This window comes from Mercenaria mercenaria, chromosome 18, assembly GCF_021730395.1.
Source record: "Mercenaria mercenaria strain notata chromosome 18, MADL_Memer_1, whole genome shotgun sequence".
Taxonomy (NCBI): domain Eukaryota; kingdom Metazoa; phylum Mollusca; class Bivalvia; order Venerida; family Veneridae; genus Mercenaria; species Mercenaria mercenaria.
Window position 1 is genome coordinate 54834684 of NC_069378.1, and position 27642 is coordinate 54862325.

The 27642-nt window shown below is 34.0% G+C and overlaps 1 protein-coding gene across 3 annotated transcripts; it reads right to left on the reverse strand.

The window, feature by feature from the left end:
- Window positions 1-27618, reverse strand: LOC123539324 (outer dynein arm-docking complex subunit 2-like). Of its 3 annotated transcripts, none has more exons than XM_053530097.1 (21): window positions 27468-27618; window positions 26948-27217; window positions 24643-24818; window positions 24003-24078; window positions 23560-23721; window positions 22744-22850; window positions 21879-22021; window positions 19515-19649; window positions 18499-18713; window positions 17411-17618; window positions 16925-17071; window positions 15505-15714; window positions 14735-14968; window positions 14036-14146; window positions 13554-13769; window positions 12823-13004; window positions 11954-12068; window positions 11476-11664; window positions 6730-6765; window positions 1958-2179; window positions 1-1188 (listed from the first exon to the last, which is right to left on the reverse strand). In XM_053530097.1, exons 2-21 carry the CDS (start codon window positions 27172-27174, stop codon window positions 1075-1077), a joined length of 3225 nt encoding a protein of 1074 aa, XP_053386072.1. In that variant the 5' UTR covers window positions 27175-27217; window positions 27468-27618; the 3' UTR covers window positions 1-1074. The 3 variants fall into 3 exon arrangements, with proteins under 3 accessions (XP_053386072.1, XP_053386073.1, XP_053386074.1); XM_053530098.1 differs by lacking the exon at window positions 6730-6765 and adding an exon at window positions 8915-8935; XM_053530099.1 differs by lacking the exon at window positions 6730-6765 and having other exon boundaries at window positions 27468-27617.
- Window positions 27619-27642: the final 24 nt, after the last annotated feature.

The window sequence follows — 27642 nt, forward strand, 5'->3', positions numbered from 1 at the left end:
TTGGTTTTCTTCTTTTATTTTTATTTTCGTTAACAAATATCTTTTCCAATTTTTTAATGCTTACGTAAAAAGTGCTCCATAAATATACAGCATTCTAACTAGATCAATCAATCCTGTACAATATTATCACAGAAACTTGGACAGAAAAACTAAACGGTAAACACTAAATATTTGAATAAATTAAAAAAAAGCTTGAAAAAATAAACTACATTAAACAGCTGAAGTACTGGTAGCACACTATTGTAAAATGGGCCAAAGAAAATAAACTTCTGATAATTAAAAAATAGCAGACATTGCACATATGTTTCAAAGAAATCATTAGAATATTCAATTCATCTTTGTCTGCTGTGTAATAGGTTTTTTTTAAAGGTTTACATTAGTGTTAAATTGTTGCATACAATGAAGCTAGAATAAATCTTGTACCAACTACCACAATTTCAAAAATTTATTGGAACTGCGTAAAAAATGTTTATTCAGGCGGTTCTTTTAAAAGGGTAAGTTTTACGTCACTAAATATTTGGCAGAGTAACTTGGAAAAAATTATACTAATGTTTTTATAGACAATGCCATTATATCAGTCCAGGGCGACTTCATGACATAATAATTCCATGTCCCCTTATAATTTAATCTGTCACCCATGTAAAAGCTTTTGTTTATAAGACAGAAACAAACTGTCTCAAGGCTCTCTGCTGACAAGGTTTTTCTGGATTTTTAGGATTAAAAAAAAGGTAAATACAGTGACTTTATATCTAACAGTCAGATCTCAATGACCTAAACAAATCACATGATGTTGAGATCATCTTTACAGGACATGACACACCAGTCATTTACATACTGAACTCTTGAGATATCACATTTTATCAACAAAATAACACCATTTTAATCTCTATCAGTGGACTCAATTTGTATTCTAAAAATTTTCAACTTTCTTCATATTCACTTAAATATAATTTCAAATAAATATATTTTTCGTCTGAAAACAAGACTGTTTCAAAATCCTTTTTATTGCATTTTAGTATTGTATCTTCTGATTGGATGGTTTTGAAAAATGTTAAATGGTCTCTGATTGGTCAACTATGAGTATCGAGCTTTCTCATTGGCTAATGCAAGTCTTCTAATGTTTCCAATGCAACCAGCAGCAGCTTCTTGAAGATCTTCATCAGAGGAACCAACCATCTCCATTAAAAACTGAAAAAAAAAATGTAAAATGTCGTTAGTGTACTTATATAATGAAATGTTCAAATGTTGTTATTGTAAACTTTTAACAACTTTTCATTAGTTATCAGCTGTTCTCTATTTAAGACATTTAATGCGAGTAGATGAATGTTTACTGTCAATCCTAAATTTTTCAGCATGTCAATACAAATTTCAAGTTGTCAGTAGTGCATAATCTGAAAACAAACATCACTATTTCAACATGAACAAAATTAATCACAAACTGTTATAAGGTTTGCTGATTTTCTTTCCAGTACTATCATTCTTGACTTTTAAATTTTCATTCCATTCTCAAATAAAAAAAAAAATCGAGATAAAAATTATGGCATGCAACAAGGATGAAAAAACAAAAAAAAAGGTGACACTTGCCTTAAACAAAGCATATTTTTCATGTGATATACTAGTAATTTTACCAAATTTATCCAAATAAGAGGAAAACTTTAGTGTGAATTCTACAGGGATTGTTTGTATTCAATTAAGCGGAATATTCCAATAACCAGTATTCAAATAAGTGGAATCGACTGTACTTAAAGCTTATAAACATCATTGGCTCTAGAGCAAGGATGGACTCTAGCGTTCATGTAATCCCTGGCAGTTTTCCTGATGTATTCCACCTCTGAATCACTCAACACCTTGGATAACTCAAGCAGTCTAGTCTCCTTTCCTTGAGGCCTAAGTGATTGTTGTTTTACAGTAAAAAGAAGACTTTTATTAAAAGCTTTTTTTTCCCATTATCACTAACCTTTACAACTCCTGATTCATGCATAGTAATACAGTTCTCAGGATGTTTTGACAACTGGAATAGAGCCCTGGCAGTTGAGCGGTGTACACTTTCATCGGACGACTTAAGGTACCGAACTAGTGGAGCGACGGCACCTTCACGACCGAACGCTACCCGATTGTTTCCCCAATTACAACATCTTGCTATTGCTTCCGCTAGATGGCGCCTTAGTTTATCATTTGTCTGAAAATAGAAATTTACATGATGCAATAATCTAATGATAGAAATTTACTTGATGCAATAATCTGAAAATAGAAATTTACATGATGCAATAATCTGAAAATAGAAATTTACTTGATGCAATAATCTGAAAATAGAAATTTACATGATGCAATAAGATTACATTAAAAAATTTGTCTCAAGATATCATTTTAAGGTCCAAGACATTGTATTGGCAACAAAAAGACTGGTTGCTATGGTAATATGCAAATGGTCATCTGTTGTAATGGTTGTTGCAGAAACATTGATATATCATACAATAAAGATAATTGGTATGTATTCACTTGTCATATAATTATTCATTGCTTTATCAGAGTTTTCTGAATATTAAGTGACTGCAAAGCAAGATAGATTCTTGTTTTCTTGATAGGAACAATTGCTTCAATTCATTTATTGGCATACTGGCAAAAAACAAAGCCTCTGACCATTCATAAAATATACAAACAAAATATGGCCTAGTAGAAACAATTTAAATTAGACTTACAAAGTCTATTAATAAAGTTTCTTTATAATGACACTGATAATTTCTAAGAAAACCCTTTTCTTTCTAGGGTCATAGAGGTGTGACAGTGAGATATTGTAATTTTTTTCCAAAAAGTGCTATATTTAATTTGAGAGGATTTTATGGCAGAGATATTTGAGCCGTGCCATGAGAAAACCAACATAGTGGGTTTGCGACCAGCATGGATTCAGACCAGCCTGCGCATCTGCGCACTCTGATCAGGATCCAGACTGTTTGCTAAAGGTTTCTCCAATCCCAGTAGGCTTTAAATGCGAACAGCATGAATCCTGACCAGACTGGTCTGGATCCATGCTGGTCGCAAACCCACTATGTTGGTTTTCTCATGGCGCAACTCATTTATTTAAAAGGACTCTAATGACTGCTATCAGTCTAAAAATTAGTGTATATGTTCCATACACTTGTTCCAACATAAATGTAAAATATAAGTTTCAAAACCTATTATATCTTATACTAAACATTTGCAATTTTAACAGCATGAAGCTTGTTTACAAATTAAAGAATCAATTACCAGTATGTTTATCAAAAGGGTTCATTGATGGCTAATTAGGCTCAGTTTTTACACTTACAAATGTAATAACAAGAGCGACTTTTGACTCTGAGGCACTTTTCTACAATGTCTCCAGTAAAACACAGGATTTTCTAGTTCACTCATTAAATATTTATTAAAACACAAGCTTCCTACCACTGCTAGTCCACAAATTATCCTGGGACTCATTCATCCAAAATTAATTTGCATAAGTTGCTGTGGCACTTTAAAGTGACATTTGTCTAATTAAAGAATGCAAATGGATTAAGAGTTCTGAATACCAGTCTCAAAATCCAAGTATCTCACTAGTTCACTTCAAACTCAGTTCACTTGAAACTGACCAATGAAAAGGCAGTATTCATAAACTACCCTCCAAGTTCAGGTTTATAACCTTAGATCCAATGATTTTATAGGCCAAATGGAGGAAAAACTAACTTAAAAGATTCTATTTGTACTTGTTTGCAAAGTAGGCTTTGAAACACATATCTTTAGGTATTAAACTTACCTCCCCACACCTGCTACCTAAAGCCACAACACAGATACAGTTGTGGTTACTTTTTTGTGGTTGTAACTTAAATTTGTTACAGACGCATTTTGCAAATGCAGTAAACCATTTGCACACTTGCTTTCTCCACTGTCTGACTGTTCCTTTTAAAGTCACTCATGAAATATGCATGTGACAAAAAACAGTTGTTAAGAATTTCTGAACAATGACGTCATAAACACTAAAATAGCTTGCCTCCACAATCAGCCATTTTCTTAAATTTCAAACTGCCATATCTTTTTCAATAGTGGTCCGATTTTCAAAATTCTTTTAGCGTTATGAACGGCTTGAAGATGGCTTTCATACAAAATTAACTTATTGTCAGGCTTTCCATACCCTTTAAAGAACAGCATCCACACATTTTAACAGGTTTGTTAGACTGGCATCAGTCGTTAGAGTCATTAAATGTAAAGAAATTAATATTATTACAGATTATTTGATCTCAACAGACTTTGTAAGTCTATAGGTTTGTTTACTCCAGACTATATGAAAACAACTGATTTCTTAAGCATTCCAGTCAATGTGATATTGGAATACTTTTGCCCATTACTTAGCCTGAACAAGAATATCTGTCAAACTGGACTTCTTTAATGCTTTTGTCACAGTCTAACCATACAAAGACTCTCTATTTGGAAACCAAGTTACACTGCTATATAAATCAGTTTTATTCAAGTACAAAGTGAAAATCAATGTCCCAACCACTCTTAGCTATCTCTCTATACCAGATTGTTATCAGCAAGTATATATGCCTTCAGGAAACAGTTGGGTGAAAAAAAAAAGAATTTCTGCTATATTCAAGCTTAAAACATTATCATTGCTATATTCAATGGCTCTTACCTATTTTTGTAATGTTCAATTGAGCCGTGCCATGAGAAAACCAACATAGTGGCTTTGCGACCAGCATGGATCCAGACCAGCCTGCGCATCGGGATCCATGCTGTTCGCTTTCAAAGCCTATTGCAATTAGAGAAACTGTTAGCAAACAACATGGATCCTGACCAGACTGCGCAGATGCGCAGGCTGGTCTTGATTCATGCTGGTCACAAAACCATTCTGTTGATTTTCTCATGGCGTGGCTTAATTTCAGAAAAGTTCGAAATATCAAGATAATTTCTGAAAGTATGGAGAAAGCTTATCTAGCTAATAAATGGCAGTTGTGGGCACTTACACAAAAGGTATGGAGAAAATAATGTAAATTTTCGCAATAATATTTCCAGGAAACCTTCCACTATTGAGATAATCTTTTCAGAAAACTTTGTTATATCAAGATAGTTTTTTGAAGTATTGCAATAGCTATCTAACTATCTCGTGGCAGAAATATGCCACCATATAAATTTTTACAAACAATATTCTTAAGAGATTTAAGGCTAATGTTTGGAAAACAAAATGGAAAAAAAAAGAAAAAGAAAAAAAAAAAATTTGAATTTCTTTCAATGTTCCAGTGATTTTCATGGTCATCTGAGTGATTAATATTGTGCTAAGGGAGGTTATCACTGCTGCCAGTCTTACACCTTGCCTGGGACTAAAACCTTTAACCTATGTACCAATGATCTTACCTGGCTGGACTCAAGCCTACAACCTGTTGTTTACAAGTCTCAAGCCCTACCAGTGAGCTAAGTTAACCAGGCTGGCTAAGCATTAACATATCAAAATAATAAATCTGCATCTTAATTGTACAATGTGATGAAATAGTGTCAATTGTTTTAAATACCAAGAAACATATAAAATTTATGAAAATTTTTGAAGAGTGCTTTTATCTTATATCATCTTAAGTACTCGTACATTACTCCTAGTTGAAAGTTCAATGTACTTTCATGTACTTTAACTTCTCTCCATACTTATTTACCAAACAATTAAAAGTCACCTCATGACTGTGAACTTATTGCCTACTTTTAATGACTTTATCATTGTTTTCTATTAGATATAACACACCAATTCAGTTCCTTTCAAGAATTCATTTAATTATTTTTCATTGTGAATTGAATACACTTATACATTTTGTAACCTGCAAGCACTTGCCTGTGATTCTTGTTAATAAATGAGCTGCGCCATGAGAAAACCAACATAGTGGGTTTGCAACCAGCATGGATCCAGACCAGCCTGCGCATCCACGCAGTCTGGTCAGGACCCATGCTGTTCGCTTTTAAAGCCTATTGGAATCGGAGAAGCTGTTAGTGACAGTATGGATCCAGACCAGCCGGCGCATCTGCGCACTATATTGGTTTTCTCATGGCACGGCTCAAATGTTTAATTAATAAGTCATGTTAACTGATTAAATTACAGTCATACATAGCCCTAGGTAAAAATGCACATTATACATCAACGTTATTGATAAAAAAAAAAAAAATAAAAAGAGAGAGAAAAGTTAGTAATTTCATGCAATTAAGCCCGGAGAAAATTCCACAGGGAAGATTGAGAATAAGATTATTATTCAAACTAGTACAGAAATAATTGTCAAGACACTGTTAGAGATTGTTAAATAAGTGACACAACTTTATCTCTTAATTTAACAGAAAGAAAGATGTGAAAAGAGTACCGCAGCAAGAATTTTATTCAAATTTTCTCAAAACAGAAATTCTGTTGTTGTTTTTTTCTTTTGTAAGTTTCATTTGATGAAGCTATATAATCATTTATATCAGTAAGGTCATTTTGTGACAGTTTTGCTTTGTTTTCAGAGGGAAGTCCTGCTAGGCACTATTACTGTCACAGACATACCGCTGGAGCCTTTATAACCTTCAACTGAAAAATTACCAGTAATAACAATAGCAGAACTTAAAACCAACAATTCTAAGGATATAAGTACTTCTGATTTTCAGTATTAAATGAATTTAAAATTTGTGTGAAAAAGTAGCTTTCAACTTTAGTCAGTTGAGTACAGTTAGTTTTGTTCAGTGACCAAACTGTGTTATTAAACTGTTTACCTTTCGATCTAAAATCTTTTTCTGATCTTTTGCATACTGAAAATTTACATGTGAAAATAGTAAAAAACCTCAATGGATGAGATCTAAAATGATTTATGTGAAGTGTGTATGGAAATCAGTTACATAAAATGACACCAGACTTGTCCAGATAGACTGTCTTTTGACAAGACTTCCATTAGTGGAGTCACAAATTATTTTTCTATCTGACAGGATCCCTCAGGGGAGACTACTGCTCTGTCTTCTTTCAGTTGCAGACTGGGAAAACTGGACAGAAAACAGTACATGGCATGACATTTCCATGGTGACTGGAGATGTTGCTTATTCTCTCTGTCTCTAAATACTTATCTGCCACCTACAAGTTCTTTTCTGCTTTTTTAGAAGGGAGTTTTCATTTTCTCTAAAAATTCATGTGAAATGCATAACAGAATACCACTATTATTTAATGGAGTCTTTAAAAATATCTTATTGTTGCATCATTTAATATTCAAGACCATATTGCATACAGCATGGAGGAGGTCTAAGCACATTCAAAGGGGTCTAAATTTTACGTATTTTCAAATCCCTGGTGCCCCTCCATGCACTATTTCATCACGAGCGGGCACCTGGGTAGAACCACCGACCTTCCGTATGCAAGCTGGATGGCTTCCTCATATGAAGAATTCAATGCCCCGAATGAGGCTCAAACCCACAGAAGAGCAAACAGCAAACCTTAAATGGTACAAGTATAAAAATAAGTTACTATGAACCTTTCTTTCCTGGATACAGGAAGAAATTAAATTGGCAGATCAGTTTTCCACTGCAATAGTGTACTTTCTCAATATTTCACAGACTTTATTTCCTTGACTTAAAAACTATCCTTTTTACTTTTTTCATCTCATAAATGAGGGAAGAGAGATACTGTAAAATCAGACATTTTTACAAGGGATTTATTTTTTTCCGCTATATTCACTAACTGTCCATACCCGTAGTACTGAAAATGAATACAAACGGAAGTGCTAAAAAAATTTTTTTTTCACAAGTAGGACATTATACTATGAATTTTCTACCCTGTGTACCAACTCCAATACTAAAAATAGCAAACTTTTAACCTTGCAAAAATATCTGATTTTAAAGAGTACTATAAATATGTTGTTCCACTAGGCGCACCAGTTTCTACATTGCTAAATAAATATTACAAGAATCCAAACCATACCACTATTGTTACCTAAGTAGAAATACAAGACAGTCGGAACATTGTTTTATTTCGGATTAATTAAAAGCAATATACCCAATAACCTGAGATTGAAGATGATTATGTATTGAGGTGAAAACAGTACAGGTTTGTGCAGACTGCTAAGACTGAATTTGGAGACCAGTCTAGGAATGAAGCCCTCCCATTGGTCAATTTCAAGACTGTAATCAAAAACAGCCAATCAGATGTTAGGGTTTCTAGACTGGTCTCCAAATTTGAAATTATAACCTTTGGACCAGGTTACTTCAAGAAAAGCAATTGTAATGATTCAAGCAAAGCAGCATGCCTCCAAACTTATGATAAAATGTTGTAATTTAAAAAAAAAACAAAAAAAAAACACATCAAAATATCTACAAATAACAAAACTCTAAATTGGCCACCATTAGTCTTAAGGATGTATTGTATTGAAGTACAGCTAAACGGCTACCACACCACTTCAATATTGTAATGTTTTGAAGTACCGATAAAAGGTTACATTACTTGAGATTGTACCTTAAAGTCTGGTATCAGTCTAAAATAAATACAGTCAAGCACTTCTTGCACGGGAACCTGGGCTCACTTGATCTTTGCACATCCCTAAAACAATTTGGGATGAAAAATACCCAGAGAAAATACATATTCAAAGAATCAGGGACAAGAAAAATAATTATTCTTACAGATTTTATGGTGTCCCATGTTTAAGTGTGTCCCAATATGGCTGTTTAGTTTTAAGTTAATATAGTTGCCAGTAAAACCCACTGAATCTGTTTTCTAATTTTAAAAGTATGAATGTTTTTTTTCCTTCTCAAAGTTTTTAGGATATATTAGGCCTGCTTGTTTAGTTAGTGTGATATAAAACAGTTTGTGTATAGCTGAAAGATACATTTTTTTCAGTCTGCACAAACGTTAGTATGAGATAGACAGAAGAAAGAAATTTAGGAATGAAAGAGTTACTACATCGGTTTCTATGGTTACCTTGTCTGACATTTTCCCATACTAAACCATGATACAAAAAGAACAAAAATATGAAAACATTTTGATCTCAAAAATGAAATTATGAAAACATACGAAACCATACAAAGCAACAGAAAAAATATGAAAACACATTATCTGCAAATGAACTACATGTACAATGCACTGAAATATGAGAATAAAGTATGCGTGATGAATTCTCCCCAGTGCGGATATAATTTTTTTTTATACAAGCAATATTTAATAGTATGTCAGGCACAAAGGAAAATCTGCTTACTAAAGAAATTAGATCTGTGTTTTCAAGTTTATGAGGATATAATTATATCATTGATATCAATATTCCGAGATGTTTTACTGTTGAACATGTCGGGAATTATCAATAATGAACCGCTGGTATATATATGGAAATAATGCAAGGAAATCAATTTTATAATACAAAGCAACATTTAGATGTCACTTTCTTTGCAAATCTGTCTCTCCTAAACCCTCAAGGTTTAATGGCGGAGGTCAAAATTCAAGTTTTTGTCCCAGTAAAGCTTACCAGGCCTTGTCCCATTAAGACATACAAGGCCTGACCAAGTAATGCCTTCCATGCTGGCACCTAGTAAGACCTACCAGACTGGGTCCCAGCAAGGCGTACCTGGGGCTGGTACCCACTAAGGCCTAGCAGGCTTGGTCTGAGTAATGCCCAAGGCTAGGTTCCAGTAAGACTTACCAGGCTTAGGACCCAGTTGGGTCTACCAGAATGGGTCCCAGCAAGCCATATAAAGATGGATCCTGCAAGGCCTGGTACAAGTTAGCAATAATCAGACAACAAGGTTGACCCTTTGACCTTTCAAATCTTATTGGTCATTAGCCTTAAACTTCCTTAAAAAAAGACCCATGGAGCAAACATTTTAGCAGAATCTAGGTCCTCTCCCCATTTTGAAAATATTTATGTGAACAACTTTTTAATTATTCATCATTATAATTTAATGTGATCAAAATAATAAGATAGACCACCAGACTCCACAATGCAGGTTGCAGACTGGAATTATACATGTGGGCAATTGTGAGATTTATACTTTAGTGACCAGGAATGATTGAATAGTAAGCCTTCGCCTTAGCATGTTTTAACAGGTCAATGCTGACACAGTGACATTTTAAACATTATATACAATAAATTTCATTTCAATGCACCATCATAAAATATAAACTCATTCATTCATTCATATGACAGAAGAATGCCGCTGATGCATAAAGGTTTTGTTATTCATTATCCATCACATGATTGTGAAACCATTTTTACAGGAAATCAATTAACCCACATGCTGAAACAGGCACTGAAAATGAAAAATGAGAGTTTCAGAAATTGATTTTTTCATTAATTTTCTGAAATCAATGTCACTGTACATTTCATTTCCACTGTTATGATTTTAACTGATATTATCCCACATTGAGCCTGCACATCAATAATTCCTTATCAACAATTAATTAAGTCTGCCATTAATTATTTTTTTAAGACAAGATATCTTAAATTTATTTCTATAGGAATATTAATTGTATTGCCAATTCTGCTTCAAGTCTTTTACAGACTCTAACCAGGTAAACAAATTCTGACAGGTTGTAGACACAATGTAGTATTGTGCGTAGCACAAAAAAAAAGTTTACAGAAAAACTTTCTAAATACAAACACTAATTCATCTAAATGAAAAGCAGACTTAAAAATTCTCTTTCATACAAGAAAGTATATGCTCAGGAATTTCATAAATTAGCTCAGTAAAGAGAACTATAATGAAATAAACATGTAACAATTATTGTCCCAGATTACTGACAAAATGTCAAGGCCGTATATGTTCTATTAAAAACATTATTATAAAAGGGAAGAAAATTACATTAAAAAGATACTTAATTATGCATAAAATGAGTGGCTATGACATATGGATAAAATGTTGAAAGTAAGAGTGAGTTTTCGCTTTTTCATACTGAAATATTAAAGGAAATACTTATGAAAAATAATTGTGATGGCCTACGTAAGGTTGTACAACTACAGCTTGTGTAATAAGTCTGCCTACGTAGACTGTACCAAAAATAGACTAGCTGATTGATCTACCTACCAGCTGACCATATATTAATTCTTTGCATCATTTGATCTTATACAATATTGGACTTAATCTGGCATCAGTGGCATGCTATGAATGAAATGAAGAAATATTACAAATAAATTAACTATTTACTTGTAGTATAAAATATTTCCCACTAAATTAAAAAGACCCATTTAATACCATCTACAAAATATATTTGAAAACTACACAGCTAAGTTAAGAACCCACAAACTTAATTCATTCATAAACACCAAGTTTCATGAGCACAAAAATACCCCCGTACTTAGATAATCATCTACAGAAGTCCTCCTGCCAACATAGAGACCATTTTACTCTAAAGACCACCAGTTTTTGTTTCTGCTCTAAAAAATTACAGCATACTTAACAAATGAATACTGACCACTTTCAAAGAAAGGCCACCCAATTTACTCTCCTTTATAGACAGAGTTAACTGTATTTCTAAACAAGTAAAATACTCACTGTATTTGTTAATTTAGCTAACATTGGTACAACCCCATGATCTGTTATAACAGCCAGATTTTCCTCGTCTTTCGCTATATTTGCTATAGCAGCACAAACACTGGCTAGCACCTCTTTGTGTTCTGACTTTAACAGACTGACTATTAATTCTAAACCTCCCACAAACGATCGCACCATTTCTCCCGCATCCTAGAAAAAAAAATTGTTACAAATTAAATAGACAAATGATTTGTAAACAAATTGGATTACTAAACCAGAAGGAATCAAAAACTAAGTTAAATTTAGTTATCCCCTAGATTTCTGTTTATTGAATCAATCAAACAAAAAATATAACTGACATGTTTCGTGAAAAAAAATATAGCTAGCAGCAAAAATCTTATTTTACCAATTAATTTTGGGAAAACACATACTTAAATGGTATTGAAACAGCCTGTATTGACCGTATCAACAAAACAACACCAAAGAATATAGCGCATACCTTTGCATTTTCTATGCAGGGACAGATCGCCCATGCAGCACTGGCTTGAACATCTGGATTCTGGTTCTTGAGCAATGACCACAATAATCTCACACCATCTAATCTATCTATTATACTGCAAAAACAAATTTAAAAAACTGACTTTTTCTTGTTATTGCGGAGAAATAAATATAAAATTCAGGAAGAGATTGACACTGATGATGGAAACTGAAACTAATTTAGTAAAAGGATATAAATTCTGTCAATTCCTTAAGAACAACAATGAGGTTATGCACATTCACGTGCAACACTCAAAATGAAAACAAAAATCTTTGTTTCTACAGTAACACTTTTTAAAATGGAACTAGGGACATCAGCATGGGTTTCATAATAAAAGTCCTCACAATTACTAGTGAGGAAATCATACACAGAAAATCAGTAAAAAGGCGCTTCTATACTATTCACCCAGTGACAAAGAGCAGATTATAGAACCAGTCAGAGAACAACATTATGGAACAAGTCAGGAAGTACATTACTTGAACCCGAGTCAGACAATGAAATATAGGTACCAGATTAGATTATGGAAGCAGTCAGAGAAATTAAGTCACCAGTTACAGATTATATTATGAAACCAGTCAGAGAAAAAGATTAGGGTACCAGTCAAAGACAAGATAACAGAATTAAAGTGTATATTATAGAAACAGTAAGAGAAGGATTACGGAAGCAGGTAGTGAATAGTTTCTGAAACCAGTCATAGATATAAAGAAACCAAGTCAGAGATTACATTTTGGAACCAGTCAGACTGCAGATTAAGGAACCAGCACCAGAATATTTTACGGAATCAGTCTGTTAAAATGTTAAAAACGATGGTGACAATAGTCTAAACTTACACCATGTTTTCTTGTTCCTCAGCACATTGCCCTACAGCTTTTGTAACATTTACGAGAAGGGCTTGATTGGTTCCTGTGAGCAGATTAACCAATGGTGAGATACCGCCAGCCTTCCTGATAGACTGTCTGTTTGGTGTTTCCTTTGCAAGCTCTCCTAATGCACCAACAACATTAACCAACACCTGAAATATAACAATAGTCTCATAAATTGAAGTTCATGTTAAAATATCATATTATAACACATCTTATTTGTTTGTTTTTCTGGGTTTTAGTCACATTGGCACACTTTAAATCATCATATGATTTCTCATATTTTAATGACAGAAAATCCTAAGTAACACTTTGAAAATATTTCAGGAAAGGGTTTGCATCTGGATAGAAACACCAACCTTCTAAGTGCCGTTACATGGCTTCCCAAAAATCAGGGTTTAAAAAAAGCTAAAAAAAATACAACAGTTAGAGGAAAATGATTTTGAATCTGAGACAGTTACACTCAACTGCAGTGATGTGACAGATACATAGATACTCCATTATGAAAAACGAACATTTCTACAAAAGCATTTTTCTAAAATCATAAAATTCACTATTGGTATTTTATCATATTCAACTTGTGAAAAAGTTCCACAAAACACTTTTTTCAAGTAACAGACAAAAGAAACATCACAAATTTATGGGATACCGGTATACCATTAGGAAATATTTTACAGGAGCTTTTCAGTCACAATTTTTACCTCTTCTGGCTGGTTATTTAACAATCCAACCAACAAGTCTATGGCCTTGAGATCCTGGAACCTCTGAACGTTTTCAGTACTGATGGCGCACTTCCAGATGGCTCCGGTTGCTGCCGCGAGCAATTCCTTGTTATCACTCTGTTGTAACAAAGCTACCAGAGGATCTAATCCACCATACTGTCTCACCAAATCTCGAGTTTCTTTCTCCTCAGCACACTGAAATCATTTTACAACAGTTGAAATGAAAGTTATAATTGTTATGACGATTTGAAAATAAATTTTAGTAATGGCATCCTTGATCTGAAGTGCCTTGGTCTATATTTATAGATTTTTTCAGCCTGACACTTAGACTATGAAAAGCTAAAATTACTCTGTATTTGTAAAACTGAAATAAGTTTTAAAGTTTCAACAAATTAGATGCATTGGTATGGAAATTTGATGAATTTAAACAATACATAATATCCTGCCCTTTAACCACTCACCTTGAATATAGCTGAAGCACAGTGCATTTGTAATTCTGGGTCAGCAGATTTGAGATTCTTCACGAGGTCTTCTATCATACCCTCTGTTCTAATGGCTAGTCTATAGCTTGGCTGAAAACACAAAATATAATCGTAATTAATTAAAGCTGATACACTTTCATGATATTTCATCGAGTGTAGGGAACTGCTTTAGAAAGGTTACTTTAAACTGACGAGTTATTTCAAAATTTTATCCTTTTTTTAGTTTTTAACATTCACCTTGCTAATTTTCTAAAATGGAGTGGTCCATCATCCAATTTGGGCACTACCACTTGTTTATCAAAGGGGTGTTCACTGAAAATTTACTGACCGAATAGCAACAGTGCAGACTATGATCAGGCTGCATGAAAGTGCAGGCTGATCTTGATCTGCAGTGGTCGCGAAGGCAGAACATCTTGCCACCAGCAGGCAAACGGCTGAGTTGAATAAATTGGCTGCTACTATGACATGGGAATCTTTACATAACAATCATATAACTTGATCAAAGTAACAACAATTAAACTAGGGAACAGTTTTATAATTGTCCATAAAATACAACCTATTTCTTTTAGCATTTTCAGTGAGCCATGAAATTTTATCTTGGATGGTAGAAAGTTCATAGAAGATCAAACTAATTATACGATGCAATTTATGGTACATGTATTACTCTCAGTGTCTCACCTCTGATGCACATTCTTGTAGAGTTCCTACCACCGGTATCAGCATATCTTCATGTGTAGATTTCAGCAACTTTGCCAGTAAAGGAATAGCCCCTGCTTTCCTCATTGATTCCTTATTTTTTGTGCTCTTGCTACAGCTCCACAAGGCGAGGGCGCCACAACGTGCTACCTGAACATCGCGCTCAAGTTCTGCTGTCATGTGACCAGTGAGTGGGGCACAGTCAAGAAGACCAACCTGAAAGTAAGATTAATCTTTATATATAAAAATCTGTATATCCAACAACAACTATTACCTTAACTTAAAGAGAATTAACACCCTCTGAATTTTTGGGATTAAAAATGTTTGAAGAATAACATATTTTGCAAAAAGTTACAGTTGATTGTTCATCTTTTGCAATTTCCAGATAAAAAAATGTTCATGGTAGTGGACATGCAGTGACAATCAGCAAATTCATACTGTCGGAAAGCCAAATACACCCCGAGTTATATTTATGTCTGAAGAATTGAAGAATGCTGAATTGCCTAACCAAGAAAAGGTTAAATTTCATAGATCAATGAAAGTATGTACATGTGCTTTAAACATAACCACTGTAATAAATATAACTCTGATCCAAAGCCAATTTACCCCTTTCCCATGACTGGTCTTTGTTCAAGTTGACTGTATTTGAAATGTCACTGCCATTGGACTTTCTGCTGCTGAACCCTTCTACAGTAACTTTAACATGATTCAAGGTACCTTTCCTTGCGATAATTATTGTTTATATAACTTACCAATTTCTTAATTCCTCCATGCTGTCTCACCGTTCTACGTGCACGTCGGAACTTGGCAACATTAGCGATGGTTTCAGCAGCCAAACATTTGAGATCCTTGTCTGGGTCACGCAGGATCTTGACCATGGTCTGTAGACCACCAAGATCAGCAATGGCACGGCGGATTTGTATATTGCGGGAAATTTCTTTTAGAATTTTTAGTGAGCCAATCTGGAAAGTAAAACATTATTATATTGTTATTTTTATCTAAAACTACATAAACAAGAGCACCGCCTCCAGGTGCCATCGCTCGTCTGCAAGTGCTGGACTAAGTATATAAGAAAAACAATTCAGAATTTATAAGTACAAAAAGGGCCATAATGCTGACAAAATGCATATCAGAGTTATGGTTCTTGACCTACACATAGTCATTTAATAGTGATAAACGAATGTGTAAAGTTTCAAAGCTGCTAAGCTCTAATAGTTTTAGAGAAAAGGTGGAGCTAAACAAAAATTTTAACCAAGAAACTCAAATTTTCTAACAACAAAAAGGGTCATAATTTTAACAAAATGTGTAACAGAGTTATGGTTCTTGAACTGCATAGTCATCTAATAATGATAACAAAGGGTGAAAAGTTTCAAAGCTGTAGCTCTTACATTTTTTGAGAAAAGGTTGACCTAAACAGAAATCAGACAAGCTAAAAATGTAATTCAAGTACAGCTAATCTTAGAAGTTATGATTGCTTTACTACTGCATGACAAATCATGTAATTTTTTAGAAATAAAATTTTGTGGTTTTGGCAATACTGACTATTTCTTGGGGACATAAATTCAGGGATTTCAAATTTTTGAGGAATTTCCTTATTTGTTTGATTTAATTTTGTAGGTTGAGGCAACCATAAAATCCACCACAAATATTCATAGTAAATGACAACTGGAATTCAAGTTATAAGGGCAAATCAGTCATTTATAGGTAGAAAGTTGACTTAAGCATTCATCTGACATAGCAGCTATGGAACTATTGTATTTTTAATAATTCATTTACACAGACTTCAAAATATTTTATGACCTGAAAACAACATGCATTTATTTCTGTCTGAAAACATCCAAGCTGTTGTTACTAAACTAGCAGAGCAAGAGACAAAATTCTATGTCAAACAAGCACACTGCGATGCGGGGAAATATATGCCCGAACGTATGACTTTTGACCCCTAAGTGTGACATTGACCTTAAAGCAAGCCATCCAAAACCTGCGCTCTGCACCTCGTTTCGATTTTGTGAACATTTGTGTCAAGTTTCTTCTAAATCCTTCAAGGTGTTCAAGAGTTACAGAGCGGACAAGAAATTGCTAACGGACGGACAAACGGACACCGGCGTCATAACATAATATGTCCCTTTGGGAGTATGAAAGTAAGGAGTGGAAAAAATAACAACACTATACCTTGCATTTGATTTCTTCAGTATCGAGTAAGTTTATGAGCACTTCAAGCCCTCCTACATCCCTGATAGCTAGCTGGCATGTCTCCTGAGCAAGGTTAAAATCTCTCATTGAACAAAGGGCAATAATTGTGGCTGTCTGGTTACCTCCCTGGAAAAATAAACAAAAATATGTTTATACTTCTTGTATTTTAACATAAACAAACTGAGAAGTAAAAAAATAACAACAAAAGAAAATATTTTTTAAAATAGTGCAAGGGAAACAACTATATTAACATTTCATATCTATGAATCAGTTATTACTTCCCTTGATCAAATAATTTGTTCATTTGTGTATTTACATTTGTTTAGTACTTCAGTTATGTAACTTAAAACTTCTGTACATCAGTAGCAATGTTTTCCCATTTTATGTTTTTAAAACTCTGTTAGAAACAGCCTGTTATCAAACACTAGAATTACATACAAAACTGGATAAAAACAAAAGACAAACCTTTAAGTATTTGACAAGCTTCTGTATTTGCCAGTATTCCGAGGGAAGGTCGGCGTTTGTTTCACTTCGCCTCTCTACAGCCTCCTCTTCTTCCTCGCTCTCGGAGGAACTCTCACTGAAACTGTCCTCAGCCTCAATAGGTGTTTTACTCTTCATGCGAGCAGGTACTGTCTTCTTCTTCATCACCTTTTTTTCCTTCTCTCTATCCCTGAAATACATTTTGTATTACATATTTCAAGTTCATTCCTTCTATCTATCCCTGATATCTAATTATATAACATCCTTCCCTCTACAACTGATATATGAGCCGTGCCATGGGAAAACCAACATAGTGGGTGTGCGACCAGCATGGATCCAGACCAGCCTGCGCATCCGCGCAGTCTGGTCAGGCTCCATGCTGTTCGCTTTTAAAGCCTATTGGAATTGGAGAAACTGTTAGCGAACAGCATGGATCCTGACCAGACTGCGCGGATGCGCAGGCTGGTCTGGATCCATGCTGGTCGCACACCCACTATGTTGGTTTTCCCATGGCACGGCTCATATATGGTTAAAAGACAGCTTTAGTCATTTCCTATCCCTGATTTATATTTGAGCCGCGTCATGAGAAAACCAACATAGTGGGTTTGCGACCAGCATGGATCCAGACCAGCCTGTACATCTGCGCAGTCTGGCCAGGATCCATGCTGTTCCCTAACTGTTTCTCCAATTTCAATAGGCTTTAAAAGCGAACAGCATGGATCCTGACCAGACTGCATGGATGCGCAGACTGGTCTGGATCCATGCTGGTCGCAAACCCACTATGTTGGTTTTCTCATGGCACGGCTCCATTGTATATGATCATACAGCTTAAATTCAGTTTCTCTTTCTGTCCCTGAAAGATTACTATATTGCGTATGATAAGTTAAACTGTGAGTCAATCCATGAAATTGATTTTCAACTTCCCTTTACTTCATGTTCAAAATCTGTAATTCATGCATTCTTGTTCCCATGTAATAGCCAATTCATGGTCAAAACTATGAAATTTCATGCCCAAACAATCAAATGTTTCACAGTACCGATAGTTAAAAAATTACAGGTAGGACACTAACCCTTCCTTATATTCTTCCATTCCCAATGCCCTCCATTTCAATGAAGGTTCCAGTTTCTTTTTCTTCTGTGTTTTACTTTTCTGTTTAGTATCTTTATCTTTAGAGTATTGTCTGGCCAGTTTATGATCTTGTGATCTCTCTCTGTTGTAATCATCACCCTCCTGGTCGGGTTTAGCTTCCTTCTGTATCATCATTGTTTCATCTTTCTCTTTGACCTGTGCAAAACATCAAACATGTGTCTCTTAGAATAATACATACACTGTGAAATCATTAATATTCATGGGGGGACTAATTTTCGTGGATTTCATGGTTGGCTCATTCCACGAAATTTAATCCCAACGAACAAGTAAAATTCCTAGTAATTTTATGTTCAAAAGTTGAAATCCACTAATTCATATCCCACGAAACTGATGCTTTGACCAAATCCACGAAATTTCATGCCCACAAAATTAAATGATTTTACAGTACCACAAGCTAAAATTACTTTGAAACAATTAACTTTTTGGGACTGACTTTAATTCTATTGCCTTCTAGGTTAGGTTCGTCCTTAATTCTCTATAAAGCAAATATAAATTGCATTTATTTTAAGGACATATGCTAGAATTTGGTGCGAAAATTTTCCCAATAACAGAATTTCTTCAAACTTTGGATATTGAATGACAATCATCTAAGAAACAAAAAAATGCAATAAAAATCATAGGTCACCGGATTCGAAAAAGAGTTATCTGCCCTTGAAAACGGTATTTCACCCAAAAATGACGTTTTCAAGGGCAGATAACTCTTTTTCGAATCCGGTGACCTATGATTTTTATTGCATTTTTTTGTTTCTTAGATGATTGTCCTTCAATATCCAAAGTTTAAAGAAATTCTGTTATTGGGAAAATTTTCGCCCATCTCATATACAGGGAATACTAGCGTACGCCTTTAAGAATTGAAATCTGAAAATTCTGCATGAAAAAGCAAAAACCCTGCATACATTACCATGGAAATGCATGTTATCAAAGATGAAAACTAACCTTGAGAGCAAATGCCTGTTTCTCGATCATCTCAGAAAACTTTGGGCTTTTTTCTTTCAACAGTGTGACAAGTTCCCTGTATGAATCTCCCTGTTTCGTGTAGTCTAGCTCTCCAACTTTGTTTGGATCCACACCCTGAAATTAGAAGAATACAACTAAGATAGTTCATACGTTATGTTGACTTAATATATACTAATGATTATACTAGTAAAAGACCATTTTTGAATAAACCAGCCAACAACAACTCATACTGGCGGCCAACCAACAAAATTCAAACTGACAAAAATTCTTCTAAATGACCAAACATTATATGAAATTTTACAGAACACCGTTTTGTACTCATTTAAGATACAGTCAAACTTAGTTCATTCGAACAGGACTGGCAAAATCTGTTTGAGTTATCAGTAGTTTGAGCCATCGAATAATATACATCATAAAAAGATTTTCAGGGCCTGAAGATGAGTTCAAGCAAAGGGGATGTTTTAATTATGTGAGTTTGAGCAAACAAATTTTGACTGTAATATCTTTTCTTTGAAACTTTTCCTTATAACAAACAGTATAATGATTATAGATCAATATATGAAAATTTGTTAAAATTACAATCAGTCTACCTAGTGTTGATTTTTTTATTCTTGAAAGAAAATGACAAAAATGATAAGTCATTTTTAGCTTTCACTATATCTATAATGTTATGAAAATGTATACAAGAGGGTCATGATGACCCTGGATCGCTCACCTGAGTAATATGAGCTACATGTTTCAAATGTCAAACTGATGATTTTTAGAAACTGTTTGGAAGATTTTCCGATGTACAATCAAGTAATCCCTGGGGCAGGGCCAATTTTACCCCAGGGTTAAAGATTTGAACAAAGTTTGTAGAAGTCTACTAGGCAATGTTTCATATCAAATATCTAAGATCTCGGCCTTCTGATTTATTTTTAGCAAATTTATGAAGATTTCCTTATGTACAATCAAGTAACCCCTGGGGCTGGGTCAATTTGACCCTGGAGGGTCAAGATTTGAACAAATTTTGTAGAGGTCCACTAGGCAATGCTACATGTCAAATATCTAAACTCTAAGCCTTCTGGTTTATTTTTAGAAAATCTTAAAGATTTTTCTATGTATAATGAAGTAACCCCATGGGGGATCATGATTTGAATAAATTTTGTAGAAATCTACTAGGCAATGCTACATGTCAAATATCTAAGATCGAGGCCTTCTGATTTATTTTTAGAATTTTTTGAAGATTTTCCTATATAAAATCAAGTGACCCCTGGGGCGAGGTCAATTTTGACCCCTGGGGTCATGATTTGAACAAATTTCATAGAGGTCCACTAGGCAATGCTACATGTCAAATATCTATGATCTAGGCCTTCTGGTTTATTTTTAGAATTTTTTTTGAAGATTTTTCTATATAAAATCAAGTGACCCCTGGGGCGAGGTCAATTTTGACCCTGGGGGTCATGATTTGAAATTTTTTTGTAGAGGTCCACTAGGCAATGCTACATGTCAAATATCCAAGCTCAAGGCCTTTTGGTTTATTTTTTAAATTTTTTTGAAGATTTTCCTATAGAAATCTATGTAAATCAGGTGACCCCTGGAGCAGGGTCAATTTTGACCCCGGGGTCATGATTTGAACAACTTTAGTAGAGGTCCACTAGGCAATGGTACATGTCAAATATCTAAGCTCTAGGGCTTCTGGTTTTTGAGAAGAAGATTTTTTAAGGCTAGGGCTTCTGGTTTTTGAGAAGAAGATTTTTTAAGATTTTCCTATGTAAAATCAATTGACCCCTGGGACGGGGTCAATTTTGACCCCGGGGTCATGATTTGAATAAACTTGGTAGAGGTTCACTAGGCAATGCTTCACACCAAATATCTAAGCTCTAGGGCTTTTGGTTTTTGAGAAGAAGATTTTTAAAGTTTTTCTTTTCGGTTGCCATGGCAACCAGAGTTCTGCATGGAATTCAATTCTTTGAAATTTTTTTGTAGAGCTTCACCTGTGGAACATTCCTGTGAAGTTTGGATGAAATTTGCCTAGCGGTTTAGGAGGACATGTTGTTTAAGGGAAAGTGTGGACGGACGGTGAGCGATCACAATAGCTCACCCCGAGCACTTTGTGCTCAGGTGAGCTAAAAAACTATTTTAACTATTCTATTTGTCATCATTTTAAAGACCTAGTAATGGCATTAGTGTATCCTGACATCATTTTTAGAATTATAAACTCATGAGTAAACAAATCAGACAGATTTTTTTTTCAGTCCTGTCTACATGACATGGCCACTATCTTTATTGCAACTTCTCTTGGATGGATGGATAACAAAAGTTTATATATTGTACTCTGTGATGAACTTTTCAAGTACTTACACTATTGCAATAATATCCACTGGTATTGGCAGTAACGTAGACATAAGCCGTGTCATGTGGCTTGATCTGTAAATAGCAAATATCACCATGCAACTGTCGCCATGGTTGCGCCCGGCAACCATTTTGGAATACATAGCCATCACCTATAAAAACAAACCTATAATGTGTCAGAAATATCAAGCATTGCATATAGTTCAACAAAGTTAACCCTAACTCTACTAAATTTCTATAATGAACTTGTCCATCTTTCAATTTGGACAGTAATATTCATTAACTGTTGAAAGGGGTACATACCAAAAAGATACTGACTGAATGGCGAACAGTGCAGATCATGATCAGCCTGCAAGGATGTGCAGGCTGATCTTAGTCTGCATTGGTCACAAAGGCAGAATCACTTGCCTCCAATAGGTTAAGGGTCAAGTCTAAAAAAATAACTTAATAAGTGAACTTCAAAGTTCAAAATGCATCAACAAAATAACTCTTATAAAACAATGGAGACAACTTTATAATCAGTTCACAAATCCATTGTCCCAACTCTTATGCAATGACTTGTCATGATATTGGTTCATCTTTGGATAGATTACCAAGATTGAAATAAGTATCTTACTGATTTTATTTAACTCCAGAAAAATGACAAGTATAATATTATAATCATTGTTGTATATAAAGAATGCCAAGATGTAAAATATTTTTTGTAAATTTTATCAATTTGATAAAGGCCATGAGGCTGAAATGTTAATGAGAAAAAAAAAAACAGAGTGATATCTTGAGTATCTGAACATTCCACATTCTTTTGGTTAAAAGAGGTGTTATATAGATACACTAGGCTAATGACTAGCTTATATGTTATAATGATATAACCTACCCCAATATTCAACAGATTCCAGGCAGTTCTTTTCTTCATCATACCCTGACAGCTGCTGCAAAATATTCACTTCACCATCCACTGAAGGGGGAGTCAATCTCACCTCACTGAAAATATCATTGGTGACAACGATGATGCAATGTCAAAACTGAGTTTTTGTGAAGTTACCTGTGCAACAGAGAAGGTTTCTTTATTTTCTTGATTTCTTGATTTTAATTAACTTTTACACATATAAACAAAGCACACACAGTTTAAAATGATCATTTATTAACAAAGAAATTCTGAAAAAAAAGCTTGACTGAATCTGTGATTTTATTTTGAAAACCTGGTGCCTTCTTTATTGTGAACAGTTCAAAAGTTATATACAGTATTTTACTTGACTCTGAAAACAAATAAATGCCATCCTAGAAAAGATTGAAAAGATTTACCTGACTGTCAGTAATGGACGAGATTATAAGCACATCACAAATAAATGACTTTTCCTTTATACAAAATCTCAGAGATGGGACTTAACTACATTCATGAGCTTGTGTCAAAACCCTATGTAAACAGCTTAACGGTATCAAGGTTTAAATTAATCAAATTAAAAATTTTATACCATTAACACCTAGCTCCCCTGGGTGTTAACCTTTGTAAAAGGAGGTTCAGGGTGTAATTAAGGTCCTAAATAAATTAAAGCACTACTATAGTGCTGGTATTCACTTATAACCAAAATTTTCTTCTTCCCCCCCCCCCGGAAGCTATTCAGTTGGGGTGAGAGTGCATTTATTGGGGGAGAGCATTAATTAGGAGATATACAGTATGCAGGTTTTTCACCTTGTGATTTGTTGAATGGATTGTTGAAGCAACTGTTGGTCAAGCCTGTTGATCTGTAACTGAAGTTTAAGCTGTAGTTTCTTCTCCTCCACATCGGCATGACCCTCTCCACCTTCCTGTTTCGCTGCTTGTTCTATCTCCTTAGTAATCTCTTCAATAAACCTGAAATATCAAGTTGTTTTCTTATCATTACTGTCAAAATATAACTGTTCCATTAAGGATTAGAAGTATAAATCAGCGCAAAAAATACAGAGATACTGTTTCTCCTTATAAGACCAAGCTGCTACACATGTGATATTTATGTTTACAGGGATTTGCAACACAAACAATTTCTTCCCTATATACAGAACATCAATTTTTTACTTGTCTATAGAATTAACCATTTTGTACTTGTAATAGAATTGACAACTTCTTACCTGTGTATAAAATTGATAATTTCTTACCTGTATATAGAGTTATCATCACCTTCAACAGTAGCAAATCTGTCACCAAGCATGTTTGTTGCCGGATCACGATTGGCTGAGAAAAAAAGGACATAAAAAGTTGATAAAAATAATGTTATTTTATAAATAGTGATTTAACTAGAAAACTTGCAAAGCAGTTACAACTGATTATATTACACTAACAGTGATAGTCTTTGATGAAACATTTAGACAGTAATGTCGTTAAACTACCAACAAATTTATAAAAAAAAACTGACTGCATGAGCATCATTTTTTTTTTATCAGATATTCATTATCTTTGCAAAATCATCAAGTTTTTATAAAGGCGACAAAGACAAGATCAAAACAAATTGACAAGCAGTCTTGAAAAATGTGTTTCCTCTATACTGTCATAAGAAAATTTCATTTTTGAAATATATTTTTAGAATAATCATGTGAATCTAATAAGATAAAAATTATGTGCAAAATATTTTCTTATGAAAATATCATTTTTCAAAAAAATATGTATATCAACTTCAACTGTTGAACAATCGTCTAGCGATTATACTGGCAGGCGTAACTGAAAGGTTGAATATTATACTTTTCTTTTTATAAGAGGGAGAAAAGAATAAAGACTCATTTTCTTTTAGTTATATCATACCTTCCAAACAGCTGCGTACTTCCATCAGTTTCTGGTCTCCTGCCATTCGTAGAACATTCTCACAATATTCAAGGGACATAACTGCCACTGTGTATTCATTAGTGCTGACTTTTTTCAGGGTCAACAAAGGGGTTCCATCTTTTTCACTTGTCTGGGTTGCTACCATTTCTTCTCCCCTAAAAAATAGAGATCATTCTTGTAATAGTTTTCCATTAAAGTTCTATTTTATCAAAACATATCTCATTTAACTGCTGCAATAAAATAAAAATACTCATGGTTGTAAAATAAAAGCCATTGCTGGAGGGATATGTACTTCAAATAACAGACTGTATAAAAAAGCGTTGCTACCAGTATTGGCAGTAATATATTGCTTGGTTGCATTCTATGCCATACTGATCTGGTAAGACTGGTATAGATCATTTTAATACATCAACACCCTTGACCTGCAGCAATATCCCTTAAAACTGAACTACATACAAAAAAGCTTGTATTTGTCTTGTTTTGTTTTTGAAAAGCTGACATTTTCAAATGCTGGTGGCTATGTGATTCATATATTTTGAAAATTGATGCATCTCTGGTTTACCCTTGCAACTGTATATTAGCTGCTGTCAGATGATATAAATACGTCAAGTTAAAATGACAATGCTACAGGTCTCCTAATTTTAATGGGGCTGCTGCAACCAAATCTAATCTTCCAGTCCAATAATTATAGGTTATTAGCTTTGTATTGAGAAATTTGCGCAAGATCTCGAGCAGAAATACTGCATGACAATTAGGAGCCAAGATTATTCCACTAAAGTAAGAGTGTATATTTCTAGATGCAAAGTAGTTTATAATCTTTTTTATAATATTATATATGTTTTTACATACTAACATCATATAAACATTATGGATTTGTTCAATGGCAGTGGCTAGTGAACTGAGGTCTAGTGCACCGTCATTTTTGTTATATATAAAATATAGCTTTTCTTTGAATTATAATTATAACTTATTGTCACCAGTTATATGTATGATCATTATTAGAAGAATGAAGTAAGATGATTCTAATTTAAATAAACCTTGACTTACCTTTTAATTTACCGATACAGTATACCGATTAAAAACATTGTGCCGCTATCAGATATGGTCTATTAATATAAAGTTTATTATGGCGGAATGATTCTTAAGAAGAACGTTCGGTTATGACAGAATGAGTTTCATTGAAAGAAATAATTAATTTTTAATTTTCATAAATAGCATACTAGTATATTTATGTCCATTTAAGATCAGCTATTGTCTGTATCTGGATACATCAAAATTGAAATCCGAACTTAATTTTAGATTCACTATCTCATGATCAGAGCTGCCAATACAAAAGACAAACACGTCCAAGCTAATTATTAAATAACTTTAACAAGCTACCAACAAAGCCTACATTTGTAGAACTCCATTTATTGTTTTAATTTAATCTTTATTGTTTTTCACAGTTTTTATCATAGATTTCGTAAGATGTAGCTTTTTTTAATTAATAATGTAACAAATATTGAAATCATAACAGTTTTCACCGTAAATGTACATTATAAAATATTTGCTTGCATCATGTCAACATTTCCGAATTTCAGGTTTCATGAAGAGTTAATTGTCAATTGTCACTGACATAATAAATCTGAAATTAAGATCGAATTTCAATTTTGATATACGTACATATATATCCAAATGCAGACAATAATTAATCTTATAATGAAATTCATTATAAATGTCATTCGGAAATAACTTAGTAAATGATGGATACCACTGTTGCCGAAGAACGGAGATCAGCGCTCTAAGGTAAAACGGTAAATTAACAGGTAAGTCATTGTTTATCTTACTTCATTCTTTTAGTTATGTTCTTTCATTTTAATGGTGAAAATATCTTTTGATTTAACTTTACATAAAGGCTATATTTTATATATAACAAAAATGACGGTGCACTAGACCTCAGGTCTGCTGCACCGGTGACGGTGCACTAGACCTCGGGTCTGCTGCACCGGTGACGGTTCACTAGCCACTGCCTTGTTCAATAGCCAAAAAAATCCCTGACAATACAGACGTTGATAAAAAATAATGCAACAACACACACACACCTTAAAAATGACATCTGATCAAACTTACCTCAACAAAGCTGATATGAATTTCAGACATCAATTTAATAGAAAGATATTGACATTTAAGGTTTCATCATAACATAACAGACAGTTAAAGTGAGAATGCAATAATAAATTTAATTCATGTAGGCAATTCAAAATTGTAAGTTAAATATTCAAAAATATCTCGCTGGATATCTTACTTTTCTGTGTATCCTCCTGTAAGTTTATCAGGTCTCAGTGTTGTTGACCAGCACAAAGGCGTTTTAAATACAAGTTTTGTTTCTTCAGGATATTTACTACCAAAGCCTTCTACCCAGTTCATGATGGTGTTTAGCAGGTCTTCATTCAGTTTGGTAAACTCCAGCTTCCCACCTGAACCCCCTTTGGCGGAGGTCCACTGGGCTGCACGTTGTAGTGCTTGTCCCATGGTTACTTGTTAGTCAATATGAATGTATCAATGGTGTTTCTGTCTGAAATATGAAATGCTTGTGATTGTAACAACGTTGCAAACACCTAACTATTTGTCTCTATATAGTGGTTAGACACAGACATGTCAAATTCATAAATAATCAGACAATTTTAGCAGAAAAATGCATTGGCATAACATATTGTCATTAAAGTTATTTACAAGAAGATATTGCGAATATATTCTTTATACCTTTTGAAAACTATCCACATAATATTTATTTTATTAAGACAGAGAAAATCATCACGTCTTACCTTTGCTGCAAACTTGTGTACATTGGTTGCTAGGTTCCTCTGCGCATGACACACACGGGAAATAATCCAAATACATTTTACGAATTAATTTGTGATTGTTATCGTCTACGCTTCTTTTAAAAATTTCTCCATCCAGTTGCCCTAGTCTCTCATACAATAATTGTCGTTACTTATG